General features: G+C 43.4%; 1 protein-coding gene across 5 annotated transcripts in view; it reads right to left on the bottom strand.

The window, feature by feature from the left end:
• Nucleotides 1-341: 341 nt before the first annotated feature.
• The window catches only part of Atpsckmt (ATP synthase c subunit lysine N-methyltransferase), a 42,402-nt gene continuing 24,123 nt past the window's right edge, over nt 342-18,620 (bottom strand). For 4 of the 5 annotated variants that reach the window (XM_087896982.1, XM_087896983.1, XM_087896980.1 and 1 more), the window contains exons 5-6: nt 4,446-4,578; nt 342-1,114 (exon numbers count right to left, since the gene is read on the bottom strand). In XM_087896982.1, the coding sequence (XP_087753108.1) occupies nt 813-1,114; nt 4,446-4,578 (435 nt within the window). In that variant the 3' untranslated portion in view covers nt 342-812. The remainder of the gene's footprint in view (nt 1,115-4,445; nt 4,579-18,620) is intronic. The other variant, XM_087896977.1, reaches the window with a different exon arrangement.

Genomic DNA, 18,620 nt, shown 5'->3' with positions numbered 1-18,620 from the left:
TCCCTGGCCACTGACATGGCTCAGTGGGTAGAAGCCCACAAACCTGCATGACCTCACTTCAATTCCTGGGACCCACATGGTGGCAGGAACAAAACCACTCCAAGTTCTCTGGCATCCACAAACACACTGTGGCACTCAGGGCCTCTCGTACACATATGAGCACACACATGCACACACTAAATAAAATGTAGTAAATTTTTAATTAAAAATTATCCTCGGGCTGGAGGGATGGTTCAGTGGTTAAGAGCATTGCCTGCTCTTCCAAAGGTCCTGAGTTCAATTCCCGGCAACCACATGGTGGTTCACAACCATCTATAATGAGGTCTGGTGTCCTTTTCTGGCCTGCAGGCATACACAAAGAATATTGTATACATAACAAATAAATAAATATTTTAAAAAAATTATCCTCCAGCCAAAGTACCTTCTCCATCTCCTGAAACAAAGGCCCAGACTGTTCCCTGCCTTGCCTCATATCCCTCCCAGAAGAAGCCTTGAGCTCGCCCTCTCAAATCTTCCCACTGTGGTGCCCCTCACAGTAGCTGCTGGCAGTGTCCACAGGGAGGCGGGACGCTCTGCCGAAGATGTCTGCAGCTCCTTCCTGTTCTTGTCCTCTTTCATATGTAATACATTTTGTGCATACTCTGCAAATAATCAGGATTATTCTAAAAAGATGGAGGATACTGATTGGTGTTTCTATCACTAGGGACATGTGCCACTCAGATCAGAAACAAAGTGTGCCCACTGTTTAACTAAGAATTTAACATGAGGAGATGACAGTCAAATATTGATCTCCTTTAAAAAGCAGAGAGTAACTAAGACATCAGACCTGGGCAGCTAAAGCAGAGTTTAAGCTTATGAAATAGCCAAAACTGAGAGGAGGGGCCCCAAGAGCTGAGGAAGAGGTCTCTGCTGGCATTACTGGGAGGTGAGGAGCCAAGGCAATTCCAGACGTGTGGAGAAACTGCAACATGAAAGTAAGCGCTGCTTCCAAAAGATGACTCCAGGAAGCAGCGAACTCCAGGGCCAGCAAGAAGAAATAAGAAGGCAGGTCTTCCCACGCCAGGCTTCCAGCCGCTGTCCAGCACACATCTTGGCAGGATCGATGGGGAAGCAGCTGGCAAAACAGCAATGTGTTTGAATCTCAGAATGGGCAGCATCAGCCTGAGCAGAGGCGGGTAGGGAGGAGGGAAGCAGAGAGGCAGCGACTGACTGGCTGCCACACATCCTTTCCGCCCCAAGGCAGTTCCAGGTGATGCTTTAGGGAAATGGGCCATGACTTTCATTCTCTGGCTTTATATGCCTCCACCAAGCAATTTAGAGGCTTGAGCATGTGCTGGCATTGGCTGTAACCAGCCAGGCAGACATGAAGGAACACTGGGACCACAGGCTTCCCTGTGCTAACGCAACAATGGTCTATGACCTTGAATACACCACTTTTTCCATTGCCTATTATTTAACATGAAGAAATTGGATCGAATTTTCTTAAAACTCATTCTAATCTGTAATTCTTGGATATAGAGAGGTGGAAAAATTCACCTCTTATCAGCATTGTTTTTGTGGGAGAGGGGACCCCAGCGTCATGAGATACTGGGATCCAGAAGATACAAAAGGTGAGTCGTGGAAGGACAAGGGAGATGTGGGAGACAGGAACAAAAGCTAGAACAGGGCCATGGCGGCGCAAACCTCTAATCCCAGCATTCTGGGGGCACGGGGCAGATAGAGCTTTGTGAATTTAAGGCTAGCCTAGTCTACATAAAAAGTTCTAGATCAGCCTGGGCTATATAGTAAGACCCTGTCTCACAAAAGCAAAGTAAAAAGAAGAGGAGAAAGGAGGAGAAATAGAAGAAATAAAGAGATGCCAAAGAGGAGCCCCGTGAGTTTTACAGGAAGAAGTCACAGCAGGACCTGCCCAGCTTCACTGTGACTCTGATCACACGTGACAGCCCCTTAATGGCTTCTGGTGGCTATGCCCTGTAACTCCTGCAGAGGCTGGAGACAGAATGGCCACCAGTCACTTCAAGGAAAGCCAGGCATCTGTAGGAACGAGTTAGCGGCCTGGTGCCGATCACCTTCTCCTCTCTTCCCCTCAGGGTTGTAAAAATGGAAGATGAGAAGCCTGTGCATATTGCCATCTGCCACAAAGCATTTCTTGACATCCGACTCCCTTCATATAGATGAAATACTCTGTGCTTCTTGGCAGAATGGTGTTATTTCAATACGCACGTATAACTCACTCCCACGCTGTGAGACGAATTGCTTCTAACTGAACCACAGAAAAGGCAGGAGACAGTGCTGTGGCTGGACTTTGTATGTGTAGGGCACACATCCAAACACTGACCCCCACCCATAACTCTCTGTTGAATATGGTTACAAGTCACCTGATAATCAAATATCCTCTTCAAGATACCGTGCTGATTTAACAAAGGCCAAACCCATCATAACACTGTTAGTCTGAGCGGGAAAGACTTTTTTCCTCTGTTCCATTTCCAGAGATTTTTATTGCTATAAGATATTTGGTTATACTCTTTATTAGGCTGATAAGTTTTGAATTGCTTTTCACTTTATTATCACATTAGTTCCTTCTTAATGGTTTTACTGGAGCACAGAAGCCTCCTGAGTATTAATAACCTCTCTTCTCCCAGTCCTTATAGTCATGGAATTAATTGTATAGAATCATGATCCTTCACTGGATGTGTCAGTGGCCCAAAGAAGGAAATCCAATAAGAAGAATTGGACCTTGAAGACTGATTAACGATTCATCCTGCAGCAGGTTTCTCGCAGCTCTGCAGTGGCAGAATGTCTCTTCTCTCTACCTCAAGAACTTCGCTCAGACTAAGTACTTCTGAATTCTCTGAAGTGGGGAACAGTACGATTAACTGTTTAGGCATCAGCTAAATTGCTTTTAACATATGAAAGGGATCCTTTTATCTACCTAAAAGTAATCTCCTTGGTGCTTGTTTAACGGATGGTAACAATAATACGTACAGAAGGAAATTACCATGTCATCAATAACCAAAGTTTCTTTGCATCTTATTTTCCTGCTAATTTTCCTCGCTCCATGGTGATAATAATTCTCCCAAGAATAAATACCTACTAATTAGAATAGTGAGGTCAAATCCTCTTTACTAAATTACAATTTAATTAATATTAATTAATATTGAAAGAATAAATGTCAGCTGTAACAAGCTGTAAGAGAACAGAAAATTTACATAATTTCTTGGATATTATCAAACAATGAGATTATCGAGTGGAAATAGTCAAATTTCCCAAAAGGAACAAATAATTAAACACCAGATTACAAGAATAAGAGTTGAACAAATTAAAATCATATCTACCAAATAAATCATCATCAAGCAAATAAATATTTTTAATGATTAGAAACATTTGTTTTTATCAGCATATAACTAGGTATGCAGATAGGACGGATGGACAGATGGACAGACAGACAGACAGACAGATAGATGAATGGACAGATGGGTGGATGATAAAAAGATACTTCAGTTAACATCTCTCCAGGAGCAACAAATGAGAACATCACCTCATGTCAAAATCTCCCTTCTAAATCTAACCCATAATGGATGCACAATAAATGTCTGCTAAATGAGTGGGTTTGTTCAATTACTGAATTTAATCGGATCAAAAGAACTGAGGCCATCAAAAATAACTCCGTGGTCTGACAAACCTAAAAGTTTTGCAAGCAGTCAATTGTTAACAAAATTTGCCTTTCAGGATCTGAGCTGTTTCTAAGGAGATGTAAGTAAGCAAAGTATTAAAGTGGGTAGCATATTAAAATACAATCATTAACGTGATGCATTTCTCAAGGTCAAGGAAAGCACATGTAAATGGCTTCACTAGTGAATTTTACAAAATGTTTAAAAAAATAATGCCTTAAAATTTTCAATGCCTTAAAAATTCCACAAAATCAACATCAAAAACATCAAAAGGGGAGGGGTGGTGGCTGATGCCTTTAATAGCAGTCCTTCGGAGGTAAAGACAGCAGAATCACTGGAAATTCAAGGCCAGTCAGACTCCAAGCAGAGTTCCAGGGACACAGGGTTGAGGAGTGAAACCCTGTTGCATTAAACATAACAAAAGTATATCAAGGAAAAAGGAACCTTTCCAAGCACATCTGAATCACCCTAATCCCAAAAGCAGACAAAATCATCATGAGAAAAGAAAGCTACAAAGCAACATCATTTATGACTATAGTCCCAAGTCCTCAGCTAAGCATTAGAGCATGCAAAAACTGCAGGAGCATGCAGAAATGCCTCACCATCACTGAGTGGGGTCTATCCTAGGAGCACAAGACTGACTTAATACATGAAGCTCTTGTAAAGTGATATGACATAGTGACAGAAGGGACACACACACAGCATTTGACAGCATCTGACACCATTCATGAAAACAATACTCAACTAACTAGGACGAGAGGAGAGCTTCCTTACCTGAATAAAAACTGTGTTCACAGCCCACAGCTAGGAGTGCATTTGCCGCTGGAAGTGGGAAGTGTCCCCTACGCCTAAGGAAATCCTGAGAGCTCCATAAATAATCACATCTGATATGTGCAAGATTTGTCTCCTGAAACCATAAAACGACAAAGAAAACAATTTTGGCTAGCCTAAACTTGAGACAGCCCTCCTGCCTCAGCCCCCCAGTTGCTGGGGTTACAGTATGCACCAGTACACCTGGCCTCATCAGCTGGTTTTCAACACAGGTAAAATTACAATAACTCAGGTGAGAAAGAAGCCAGCAGCAAAGGCACACCCTTTAAACCACACCTCACTCTATAAACAAATATTAACCCAAAGTGAACCAGAGACCTAAATGCAAAACAAAAGGTATAAAACTTCTCCAGTTAAATACACCCGGAAAAGCCCTATGCTCTTGACAAAGATTTCCTAATGAACACCCACCAGAACATAATTCAATTATTTAAAAACCTTATTTATATTGACTTTATCAAAATTCAAAACTCCTGCCCTGCAAAGGATATTGTTAAGTGATAAAAAGAAACACCACAGACTGGGGAAAATATTGGAAATCAAACCTGATGAAGAATTTTTATTCTGCAGGAGCGGGAGAGATGGCTCAGAAGTTAAGAGCATTAAAGAGTTCCTGCGTTCAGTTCCCGTAACCACAGGGTGGCTTACAACCACGTATAATGAGATCTGATGCCCTCTTCTGGGGCGCAGGCAAACATGCAGAGAAAACACTGTATACATAATAAATAAAACAAATCTTTTAAAAAAAGAATTTCTATTATAATTAAAGACCTATCAAGGTTCAATGTGAAAAAACAATCTGAATTCTAAAAGACAGAAGTTTCACACAGACACCTCAGTCAAGGCAGCAAAAGCATGTGAGATGTCCCACAGTTAGAACACAGTAGGAAGAAGGGGTCCGGGGCTGAGGTGGGGGCACCTGCTACTGTCACAAGCTGCCAGGCTTTCCTAGAAAGCTGCCATGTCCTGAGCAATCCTCCCCTGCTGTTTCATCTGTAGCCATCAAAAAGAAAAAGAAAAGAAAGCAAACCTTCTTCTGCTGATGAATAGGTCAGCAAAACGAGGTACATCCACACAATGGACCCTACTCAGTAACATGAAGGAATCTCAGATGCATGGGCCCAAGTAAAAGGAGCCAGTTCAAAGAGATGTCTCCATGATGTCACTCATCCAACATCCTTGACGACGCAAGTCCAGGCACAAAAAACGGACCGGTGGTCACCGGGTGGGAGTTGGGGACAGGAGCCATCTTCAGCTGGGCACAAGGGAATCTTATGAATAATGGCTTCATTCTGTCTTAATTGTGGTGATAATCACGTGACTCTGAGCTGTCAAAACTCGTAGCACTGGGAACTAAGGGGTGTGGGGTTTTCCATGCAAATTATAGCTTAAACATGAAAGTGGATGACGTTTATAATTTACCACGAACACCTCCGACTCTGAGGTCACATTTCAGTAGTGTTAGTATATGTCGTCATTATCAGCCTATGCACAGAAGACAGTTCCGGTTTCTTAGGACAGACTGGTAGCTTTTCTGAATAGAGGACTGAAGACTGACAGAAAATACCAAGCTAGCTTTGAAGCTCCTCCTGCTGTGGGAGCGGGAATGCCCAAAATTGCAAATTATGGTCCTTCGTTTCCCTTCAGCTACAAGCCGAGCAAAAAAACCTTCCTTTTGGCTCGTGTTCTGGTGACTGTTCATTTGCTTTGCGGCGAGGCTTTATCAAAATTCATCTGCATTGCTTCAAGCTTGTTAGCAGTTTGTCAGATCTGGCCAGTAGTCACATGGATGATCTGAAATGTTCATTTAATGATATCAATCTAAATATAATCTATAGGGATTCTTTCTGCTCAAAATAAAAAGCAGAACCATCTCTATTTCTAGAAACTCTCCCTGTACAGGGTCAAATTCATGTCTTAAGTGGCAACAAATTTAAAAAAAATTAAAAATTGAAGAAATCATTGACAAACAATTGAAAATACAAAACCCCTGCATGTGAGTCACTTGACCAGGCCGAGTAAAATATAAATCTACTGCATAGTTATCTCATCCAGATTTGTGCTGAGCGCCCGGGTGGCTCCTCTTCTTTGCTTCTCAGCACTAATGGGTGGAAATGTTTGCCGTTCATTTACTGAAAACCACTGAGATGCTGTATCAGCAGACAGGGCCCAACACAGCACACACTGAAAACAAGATGCCACCTAGCAAACAGTGAGCAAAGCAAGGAGGGTTTGCTGCGGCCTGAATCTTGGAACCTAAAGTTCTAAATTCTGAAAAATTAAATTATGGAAGGAAAAATCCTCCACCGAGGCCAGAAAAAGCGCACGGCACAAACCAGGGCACGGAGGACCCGAGGTCTAAGACACAGCAAAAGCAGCACCAAGCTGAATGTCAGAGAGAGGACGTTAACGGCAGCTTAACTCTCCACCAGATGCAAAACTGTTTAGAGGAAAGGTTAGTTACACGGAATAAAAGCAGGAGCATGGCAAACATGAAATTCATACTTCTGGACTCTACCACCTCAAAGTAAAAATCTTAATTAACAAAGCAAGGAAAAATGGCTAGTAGAAAAAATATTCTCCTAGCTAATTGTTTGTTAAAAGAAAAATTTTTATTAAAAATTGTAAATTTCAGACCATCAGGATTACCAGTCAAAGATGTTTCCTGCCAAACCTGGCAGCCTGAGTTTGACCTCCAGGATCCACACGATGACAGGAGAAAACCAACTCCCGTGAGTCACCCTCTGGCCTCCACATGCTGCTGTGTGCATCACATACATAATGAATAAACTAATGCAATTTAAAAATTATAATTTCCTAATTTGGATCCAATAACCCAGGAAGAAGCTAACACGGCTAGAACTCCATAGTCAGAAAAAGGTTAAAAAAAAAAGTAAAAAATTAAAAAGCCAAACAAAGAGCAAAATGCATTCCAACTAGGGATTTTTAACCCACAGAGGGACAGCGCAGCCGCTGCCTGCTGTGAAGGCACCAAGCATGTAAGCAGATGCAGTATACCAGCCAAGCCTCCGAGCGTGCAAGCACATGCACTATTATCCAGAGACCCGCACACACCTGTAAAGAAAGCAGATAAATTCTTACTGAGGATGCTGGAGAAAATGTAAAACAAGAGGAGACGGAGGCCTGGCATTTACCATGAGAGGAAAGAGTGAGCAAAATCAGCTCTGAAATGTCAGCCCGAAGGGAGCCTGCGTTCACTTGTGGGGACAATAGGACTTGAGGGGTTCTGCAGACTGCAACAGGAAGCTGGGGTATGTGACAAGGTATGAGGTACAGGAGCCGATCGCCATCAGCATGACTACATTGTCTGGGATAAAGCCACCAGTGTCTGGGATAAAAAGGAAACAGTGGATCCAGGGATGTAACTCTCTCGGTGGAAGAGCCTTTGCCTCACATGAGCAAATTCCTGGGTTTCAGCCCCAGCACAGAAGATAAAAAGCAATCTAGTAAGAGTATGGGTGTAGCGCGGTAAGACAGGGGGTCCCCTCCTCCTGCCAGCCTCCTCCAGGGTTAGTCCAGGGGCAGCTGCAGACCACCTAAAAGATGTGTGTAACACAAGGGGCCGGCTTGTTGGGGTTTTTGTCCCGCCCAGTACCCCACACCCGGCATATCCCAAAGAAAATCACACACAGGACTCTATAAGATTATAAACTGATTGGCCCATTAGGTCAGGCTACTTATTAGCTCTTATAACTTATGTTACCCCATTATCCTTATCTACGTTAGCCAAACGGCTCAGTACCTTTCTCAGCTGGGCAAGTTACATCCTGCCTCTTTGGTGGTCTGCGCAGGAGTGGCAGAGGAAGCTTCCTGTTTTCCAGAATTCTCCTGTTCTCATTGCCCCGCCTCTACTTCCTGTCTGGTTGACCTGCCTATACTTCCTGCCTGGCCAATCAGCGTTTTATTGAAATACATGATTGACAGATTACAGACAATTCTCCCACACCAGATGCGGGCAGGATTGCTGCTCCAAACCGACCATGGAAGGCTGACATCCTGGTGACATACTCACCTTCGTGGCTTTTAGAATTGAGACCCCCTGCAAGAAGCACCCCAAGTAGACCACTTACTAGAAGAGCAACCTTCTAAAGTGCCGTCGACGGAGCCAAACAGAATGGTGCAGTGGAAAGATCTAGAATCTGACAGCATCCTTGTCTCATTCAGTCCGAGACTATTTCTCACAACAACACAGACGGGAACACCTGGCATAAAGTACACAGGGCAACCAAAGGATGAGTGATTCAATTAGCTTCCCCCACAAAATGCCCTTAGAATTCACAGCAGTGGGGGGCTGGAGAGATGGCTCGGAGGTTAAGAGCACTGACTGCTCTTCCAGAGGTCCTGAGTTCAATTCCCAGCAACCACATGGTGGCTCACAGCCATCTGTAATGAGATCTGCTGCCTTCTTCTGGCCAGCAAGCATACAGACAGACAGAACACTGTATACATAATAAATAATAAATCTTTTTAAAAAAAAGTGTTTAAAAAAATTCACAGCAGTGGGCAGATCTAACATGGTAAAACTTTTAAAGGTCCTTACTTGCTTCAGAAACATAAAACACACTTGGGTCAGAAAATACCTCCACTTATGTGGCTTATCTAAGAAACAAAACAAAACAAACAAACAAACAAAAGCAAATAGCACGTGGGAAATACGGCTTCCCAGAAGCAGGACTGGAAATCCGAGTGAGATGACAACCTGGTCTGGTTTGAAGACAGATTGAAGATAACGGGAGAGTCTACTCTTTCCATGTGGGGGGACGCCTGGGGTCTAGGTCCACCTTCATCAGTCACTTGAACAGAGGGCATACAGCCTAAAGTTAAGAATAGTTGGCAGCCTGAAGAAGAACTGGGAATAGGAGAAAGATTCACTAGGGGCAGGAGAAGTATCCTTTGGATGCCTGAAGTCAGAGTCATGAAGAAAGCATTCAGTATGTTCTAGGTTGCTCTGAAGATGAAATTAGGGCAATGGGGGAGGGGAAGCGGCAGAGTGGCTGGCTTCAACCAGGTATAAGAGGTATAGCCCTGCATTAAAAAGGGTTGCCTTAAAAGTTGGTAGGAGTCAGGTGTGGTGGTGCACTCCCTTAATCCTAGCATTCAGGAGACACAGGCAGGCAAGTCTCTATGAGTTCAAGACCAGCCCATTCTACACAGGGGTTTTCAGGCCAACCCGGGCTACACAGTGAAACTCAGTCTCAAAAAGAAGACTTAGAATGAACTGCCCAGCCCTGAACACTGTGCTTCAGACAGGTGTTGGCAGAGTTTACAGTCGGTAGTGCTTCAGACAGGTGTTGGCAGCTGCTTATAGCCAATGCCTCAGGTCTCCATTCAACACCATCCATGGACAACAGTTTCTCTTCTACCCAACAGATCCTTTGTTAAACAACACTAAGGGCTGAGGAAGCCTTGGCCTTTATGTAGTGGTCTGAAGTTGTTATTGGTCATAAGCTTTCAAAGAAGGTAAGCAAAGTCACTGAAGGAAAACGACCATCTCCTGGAGGGAGGGCATGAGCACCAGCGAGCTAGAATGTGAAGCAGGGAGGGCAGTGGGAAGCTGTTACCTCTAGGTGGCATACCAACACTGCTCCTCTCACTCCTGGTGAGTCTCTGGTTGCTGCCTAACTCTGACTTTTTGTTTCTTTGGGCTGCTGATTAAATCTCAAAAATTATGTTTCTTTCTGTTATAATTTTCATTTTATTATGAAGGCAAAGCATATCAAAGGGGAAGAAAGATTCTAACATAAAAAATACCAGGAGACATGCTATATGACTCAGCAGGTAAAGCCACTAAACCACACAGGGCTATTGACCCACATTTGATTACTGAAACCAACGTAAATGTGGAGAGAACTAACTCCACAATGGTATATTCTGACCTTCACATACATGCACACACGCACGCACGCGCGCACACACACACACACACACACAAAATTATTTTATTCTCTCAAGACAGGGTTCTCTGTGTAGCCCTGGTTGACCTGGAACTTTCTCTGCAGACCAGGCTGCCCTCGAACTCAGAGATCCACCTGTCTCTGCCTCCCACACGATGGGATGAAAGGTGTGTGCCACCCCCACCCAACAGACTATTTTTAAAGATGAGTGAATACTATTTACCCACTACTCCTCACAGAAACCCAGGGCTCTGTCTTCATGAAACCCTGCATGTTGACAGATTTTGTAAATGGAGACTGCTCTTTCGTTTCCCAGCTGCCCAGACCCAAATACTCACACAAAAACTATATTAATTACAATGCTCTTTAGCCAATACCTTAGACATATTCCTAGCTAGCTCTTACATCTTAAATTAACCCATTTCTATTAATCTGTGTATCACCACGAGGCTATGGAATACTGGTAAGATTCCAGCAGCATCTTTCTCTTTCGGCAGCTACATGGCATCTTTTTGACTCTACCTACTCTCTCTATATATCTGTTCAATTACACACCTGGCTTTACTCTGCTAAGCAATTGGCCAAAACAGGTTTATTTATTATCTAATAAAGCAACACACATACAAAAGGACATCCCACATCAGGATTTGTCTTCCTGAACTCCAGCTATCTAATTCCCAGAGACTACTGACCAATCCAATGGTCACATCAGCATATATTTCAGCTCCATGCCGTCACTATTTTCCCTGAATTTATATGGACTTTTTAAAGTTGCATTTTGTCTCACTTAGGGTTTCAATTGCTCTGAAGATACACCATGGCCACAGCAACTCTTATAAGGAAAATGTTTGAGGTGGCAGCTTACTGTTTCAAAGGTTCAGCCCATTATCATCACAGTGGGAAGCACGCCAGCATGCAGGCAGATGTGGCGCTGCAGCTGAGAGTCCTACATCTTGCAGTCAACAGGAAACCAACTGACACACTGATTGGTATACTGAGCAAAGGAAACCTCAAAGCCCACCCCACAGTGATGCATTTCCTCTAAACATACCTACCCTAACAAAGTCACACTTCCTAATAGTGCCACTACCCATGAACTTACGGGGGCCAATTGAATTCAAACTACTACATTCCACTCCCTGGCCCCCAAAAGCTTGTAACAATATCATAATGCAAAATGCATTTAGTCCAACTTCAGAATCCCCACAGTTAATATCAGTCCCAAACTTGTTTCAAAGTCCAGAGTCTCTTCTGAGACTTATGCAATCACTTAACTGCAAGTCCCTGAAAAATCAAAATCAAAAAGCAGATCACATACTTACAACATATAATGTCAAAGAATATACATTACCATTCCAAAATGTAGGGAAGCAAGCATAGTGAGGAAAATACTGGACCAAAGCAAAAGCAGCTGGGTAAACTCCAAACTTTGCATCTCCACATCTGATGTCAAAATGCTCATCAGATCTCCAAATCTGTTCAGATTTGACTGCAAAACACTTCTTTCTCTTGGGTTGGTTCTCCTCTGCTAACAGCTCTCAACAGGTTTCCCACGACTCTGCCACCTCTAACATCTTGGGTTCTCCAAGGCAATCCAGGCTTCAACTTCACAGCTTTAGGCAATGACCACTCTAGGCCTCCATTCAGGGACACCCCTGACACATGCCTGGCCTCAGCAACTGTATTCCATAATTCTTTCCTTCTTTCCTTCTATCCTTAATGATAAAGCCAGAACCACTCCATGGCTAAAGTTGTCACTAAGTTCTGTTGCTTACTAGGGCTGGAACATGGCCCCTCATTCCATGACATCTTCACCAGCTTTCTCTCTTTCATTGCCTAAACTTGGCTGTCCTGAAACTTGCTCTATAAACCAAAATGAAATAAAATGAAATTTATGCCCTGGCAATGCTGAAGTATGCATGGGCAGACCTTATATGATGGTTCTGTTGAACTTGTCCATATTGGGCATCATGATCTAAGTTGATGAGGATGACTGACCAGGTCCCCTCCTCAAGAAGGAACCAGATCTCATTACAGACGGTTGTGAGCCACCATGTAATTGCTGGGAATTGAACACAGAACCTTTGGAAGAATAAGAAGTGCTCTTAACCACTGAGCCATCTCTGTAGACCAGGCTGGCCTCAAACTCAGAGATATGCCAGTCTCTGGCTCTGGAGTACTGAGATTAAAGGTGTGCCCCGCCACAGCTGGCTCTAAACTTTTCTTTAGTTTCTTTCCATAAGTTGGAAAGTTAGCTTGGTAGGATTTTGCCCTGAGGTCACCACTCCATTTATTCCATTTCTTAATCCATTTATCTCCTTGAACATAGGACTTAACTGCATTTCACTTCCTCATGTTCTTTTTCTCCTTAAAAATTTACATTTTGTAATTTACCCTGCTCTGCTTTTAAATCTTCATTAGAATTACTATTAACGTCCACACAACAGAGTATATACCAGGCTGTTTTGTGATTTCTTCTGCCATTGGAATTAATTCAAAACTCTTCAGTTTAGCCTCAGGCAGACTCTTCAGACAAGGGCAAAAGACAGCTACTTTTTTCACCAAAATATCACGAGACCAATCTCTAGTCAATATACTAAAATTCTTCTCTTCTGAAACCTCTTCAGTGAGCCCCCATAGTTCAAATAACCCTCAGCACCACCGTCTTCCATGCTCCTACTAGTATGGCCCATTAAGCAGTGCTTAAAGCATCCACTGCTTTCATAACTCAAAGCACCAAAGTCAAAGTTCCTCCAAACAAACTCCATGTGGTCAATTCTATCTCAGCAATACCCCAGTTCTTGGTACAAGCTTCTGCATTAGGGTTTTCATTGCTATGAAGAGATTCTATGACCATCACAACTCTTACAAAGAAACATTTAACTGAGGGGACTCACTTACAATTTCAGAGGTTCAGTACATTATTGTCATGATGAGGAGCATGGCAGTGTGCAGACAGATATGGTGGTGGAGCTGAGAGTTCTTACATCTTGATAGGCAGGCAGCAGGAAGTCAACTGATACACTGAGTGGTATCCTGAGCACAGGAAACCACAAAACCCACCAGCACAGTGACACACTTCCTCCAATAAGACACACTCACTCCAACAAAGCCACACCTCCTTATAGTACCTCTCCCTAAGAGATTACGGGGCAATTACATTCAAACTACCACACATCTCTTTTATAAATCAAAGCTAATCTTCTATTTGGATTATAAACTTAAATGTTTATCCTTTAACAAAAAGTCAATTTGCTAGGTAGTTTTGTATTGCTATGACACAACATCTGACTTACAAAGAAAACATTTGTTTTGGATCATGGTTTTGCAGACTTTTAGTCTATGGTAGCTTAGACCCATAGTTCTGAGCCTGCAGCGAAGCCTGACATCAAATAGGGAAGAGGAGGAACACAGTAGAAGTCATTCATCCCAGGGTGGCCAAGAAGCCAAAGAGAAACAGGAAGAGGCTGATTCTCCCAAATTCCCTTCCAGGGAATGTGACCAGTGACCTGACTTTCTTCAGCTAGACCACACCTTCGAAAGGTTACACCAGTGCCCAACAGGCGAATACCTCCAACTCCACTTGTAGCAGATGAATAATTATCCAGGCTCCAAACAGCCTTAGTAGACGTAGCCCTCCGGTTGTGTCATTCACAGCACGTGTGATCTCTCTTTGGCCAACTCTACTCTATGCCTGCAGTTTTTCTTAGTAGATAGCCCATGACCCTGGCATCTCAACATCCTGCAGTCTCCACTGTAACTTGGACTTCACCTTCACCACTTTCTGCAGTGGCCTATCAGATAACTGCTCCTTGTGATGCATTACATAACAGTGGCCTCAGCAGGTAATGCCTCACATTTCCTGGACCCTTAGTTCAAGTCTCCATGACCCCCTCCATTGTGCATTTATCATGTCTGACAAAAAGAGTAGTTTCATGTGGCTAAGGCTCCCAAGTCCTGCTGCCAGCCTGAGACACATCCTGGCCTCCTGAGCTCTGTATGCCCTCAAGGATTAACGTTGGTAAGCACTACCCTAGGCAGTTAGTTTTGAGCAGGGATCCTCTGCAGCGCCATTTTAGGTTCAGGCTCTCTCCAGACAAATGAATCTGCACTTTCACAAGTTAAAGCCTTTGAGGGGTAGAGTATCGACATCAGGGCATTTCTCGTAGTGGCCCAGTGCAAATGAATGGTCTCTCCTTAGTGGTGCTTACATTCATCATCTTTCCACTGCTGTGAGAAAACACTGTGACCAAGTTAGAGAAGAAAGGGGTTATAGGAGTTTGTGGTTCCAGAAGGGTAAGAGCTCATCATGGTGAAGAGTGGCAGGCATGGAAGCTGGAGCAGGACGCTGAGGGTTCACATCTTGAAAAGCATGCAGGAAGCAGAGGACAAACCAGGAATTCTCAAAGTCTTCACCCCAGTGACACAGTTCCACTATCTACGTCACACCTTGTAAACCTAACAGGGTCACCAACTGGTGATCAAATGTTCAAATGTCCAATAGTATGAAGACATTCTCATTCAAACCAACATAGGGCTAATCTCTTCAGCAACAGCTCTTATATTCCCTATTTACCTTGTTCACAACTGTAACCTCACTCAGACTCCTTTCCTCACCAAACTACACATCTTCCATCTTTCCTCTCCAGTTGTTGCTCCCTCTCTGTCTACCTGGATAAGGAAGTGAGCAATAGCCACTCCAAAATCTGAGTGCTAGCCTGTCAAGATTCTTCTACTAAATAAATTAGTCCATTAATTTTTAATTTAGCCTCAGTCTATTTCTTGAAACACAGGCCGAATGTAGCCAGATTCTTTGTTGGAATACAAGACAAATGGTCAGTCATTCATTTCTGGTAGAGCCCTTATTCCTGCATGAAACCTCAGAAACTGAGTCTTTACAGTCTGCATCTCTCCACATTCTGGTCTTCCAAACTCTGCCCAGATGTCCCATTAAGCTCTGCTTGCAGCATTCTATGTCTTTATTAGGCCAAAACTCCAAATTCTTCTACATCCATCCCATAACCTAGTTTCAAAGATCACAGCCAGGTGGTGGTGCATGCCTTTAATCTGAGCACTTGGGAGGCAGAGGCAGGTGAATCTCTGTGAGTTCAAGGCCAGCCTGGTCTATAAGAGCTAGTTCCAGGACAGGCTCCAAAGCTACAGAGAAACCTTGTCTCAAAAAAACAAAAAACAAACAAACAAAAACATATCTAAATCATATAAGGTTTTAGCACAGCAATTACCCCACTTCTGGTAACAATTTTCTGTATTGACTACTTTTTTCTCTACTGTGACAAAATATGTCACAAAAGCAATTTAAGGCAAGGATTTATTATGGCTCACAGTGTGAAGGTGCAGCACATCTCTGTGGGGCAGCAGAGGCTTGGAGCAGCTGGTCACATCACACCTGCAGTTAGCAAGCACAGAGAAGTGAATGCTGGTGTCCACTCTTCTTTTCTCAGCCCAGTACCTCACATCATGTAACAGTTCTGCTTACATTCAGGATGGGTCTTCCTTCCTCAATTAGAACTCTCTGGAAACATCTTCACGGATATACCTAAGGTGTCTTTCTCTAGAGGACACTAAGTCCTATCAAGCTGACAATGAGGTTTAGCCATCATAGTCCCAAATGTGCATGCTGATCTTTTATCACCCGGTATCACGTAGTGTGACACTGTTTGGAAACAGAGTAAATGGGGAGATGACTCAATGAGTGTTGGCAGACATGAGGACGTGAGTTTGGACCCCAGCATACATGTAAAAAGACTAGACATGACAGTGGACATCTGTAACTCTAGTACTGGGAGGGTGGGGAGGACAGAGGTAGGAGGACACTGGGGACTTGCTACCAAATTCAGCCAAATCCATAACTTAGGTTCAATGAGAAACCTTGTCTCAAAAAATAAAGGTGAAGATCACAGAGGAAGACACTCAACATGAACCTTTGACTCCCGCAGAAGCATGCACATACATGTGCACATACCAGCACATAGACATGCATGCCTCAACACACATGAGGAAGTTTAAATGGGTCATTAGAGTGAGCCCTAATCTGTCTGGTTTCCATACTAGGAGAGCAGACTAGGGACACAGTGAGACACCGGACATGGACACAGGAAAATTTACATGAAGACACAGCAAGAAGGGAGCTATCCATAAGCCTAGGAGAGAAGCCTCCAGAGAAACCAACCCCATCAGTACTGGCACTTTAGACTCCTGTCTCCAGAGATGAGGAATCCATTTCTGTTGTTTAACTCCCAGTCTGTGTACGTCACAGCAGCTCCAGCTAATAGACACATATATGTGCATGCCATGTTGATTTTTCTAATATGGGTGATATGTTTGCCCAGAGTGTCTGTGAGGAAACTTTAAAGCAGTTCTGTTCTTAGAAGATACTGCTTTGCTAACCTTCTTTAAAGTGCGTAGAAGTCCATCAGACCCCCAGCTTCATCCTCCAGCACATGCCTTCAATCAAGGATCGCCCTTTGCCTACCAAAGGAAGCCTGATTCAAAGAGGCTCAGAACCCAAGCCTTGGAGCTACACAGACGCTGCTAATAATGAGCTCATGCAGTCAAAGGGATTGGCTCACAGCAGCAGCAGTGCCTTCCCCATGCCCTGGCCAAGATGTACAAATAAGAAACACACATGTGTGTCTCTACTGTCAGCCAGCATTAGGAGATTTAAGCACTGCGTGTGCCTTGCCAAATGTGGCATAACTACATGCCTTAATTTATCCAACAGAGAAATGTCATATCTACATTGCAAAGCTCACGTGATAATTTTCTTTCCCCATTTTTTTTTTGAAATAAGGTTGCATATAATCTAGGTTGCCCTTGAATTTGCTGTGTATCTGAGTATGTATGACCTTCCGCCTCCATCTCCCATGTGTGAAATTATGGCTGTTCCAACACACCCATGAAATCCTCCTGTGCTAAAGCCTGTGGTGGACAGTTAACATATAATGGCAGCCATCACTGTAGTTTCTCAGCTGTAGACTTCTCATCACTAACGTGTTCAGGAAGAGAAAACTCACAGTGGGCCAGCTTTGCCTTTCTGAACTGCCACAGGTATACAGCGTGGTGAGCAGGAACTGCAGAAATGAACCTGATATTTCCCCATTACAAATTAGCTTTCTTCAGTCTTACCAAAATCAAACTTACATTAAGGAGAGTCTTTGACAAAATGTGAATACCTTTGAAGAGAACAATAAGTAATCCACGGCTTAAGTCAAACAAAAGTGGCTATGTGAACAAAAGGCCATGTGATAAAATGATCTGTAACACACCAGGGACCAGTTGTGGGGGGCACAATTTGATACTTACACTCGAGGATTTAGTTCTGCCACAGTCATTCTGCGCTCGCGCACACCCCCCCCCCGCCCCCTCCCCCACACACGAGTTGAGGTTACAACAAACCCTGGAAGGCCCCACTACCTAAACGTACCCACCAAATTGCAGAGATATGTGCAGTTCTGAGACTTTTCTGGAGCTTGTGTTTTCCTAAAGACTTGGACTTGACGCTTATTTTCTATCGCACTATGACAGAGAGGAAAACTAACTCAATGTCTCCCTTCCACCCTTGGACTAAACCTGGAGATCAATGAGCCATTGTTTGATCAGTCCTTCCTGGATAATGTTCACACTATAATATTAAATTAGAAAAATAAGACATCTAATTTCCCCACCTATAAAACTTATATGGTCCTTTTGTTCATGTTCAATTTGCATCAGTTCATTGAGTCACAAGTGTGCTGCTTCCAAGAGAATCGTAATGTGTCATTATTACAGAGCACCTCAATCTAAAGGAAGGTGTTCTGCCTAAGAGGACTTTCAAACCACTGGAGGTTTCCAAGCTGAGAGACATTACTGTGCTATTTAGATGCAGCTACCCTTTTGTTTAGACAAATAGCTGCCTTCCTGTTTAAGTATATGGTCCACGCTGTCTTAGGGATAGTAAGTTCCCTGTGCTTAATACCTATTTTGGCAAGTGGTATTTTCATTAGCTCTAAAAGTTACCTATTTTATAAATAGAATCCTTCCAAGAGCAGTTTACTCCATCAGAGCAAATGAAGGCAGACTAGGCTCTGTTCCAAAGGGTCTCTCTGGTCCTGTGACCTGACTTCTCCCAACTGGGACTATGACATGTGGACCTGCTCAGGAGTCTGTTTACTTGTCCTTCCAATAGACACTGAAGTTTCTCTGG

This window comes from Myodes glareolus, chromosome 15 (genome assembly GCF_982192425.1).
Source record: "Myodes glareolus chromosome 15, mMyoGla1.1, whole genome shotgun sequence".
NCBI lineage: Eukaryota > Metazoa > Chordata > Mammalia > Rodentia > Cricetidae > Myodes > Myodes glareolus.
Note: the sequence above shows the minus strand (reverse complement) of the source record. Positions and strands in the feature narration are given on the sequence as shown.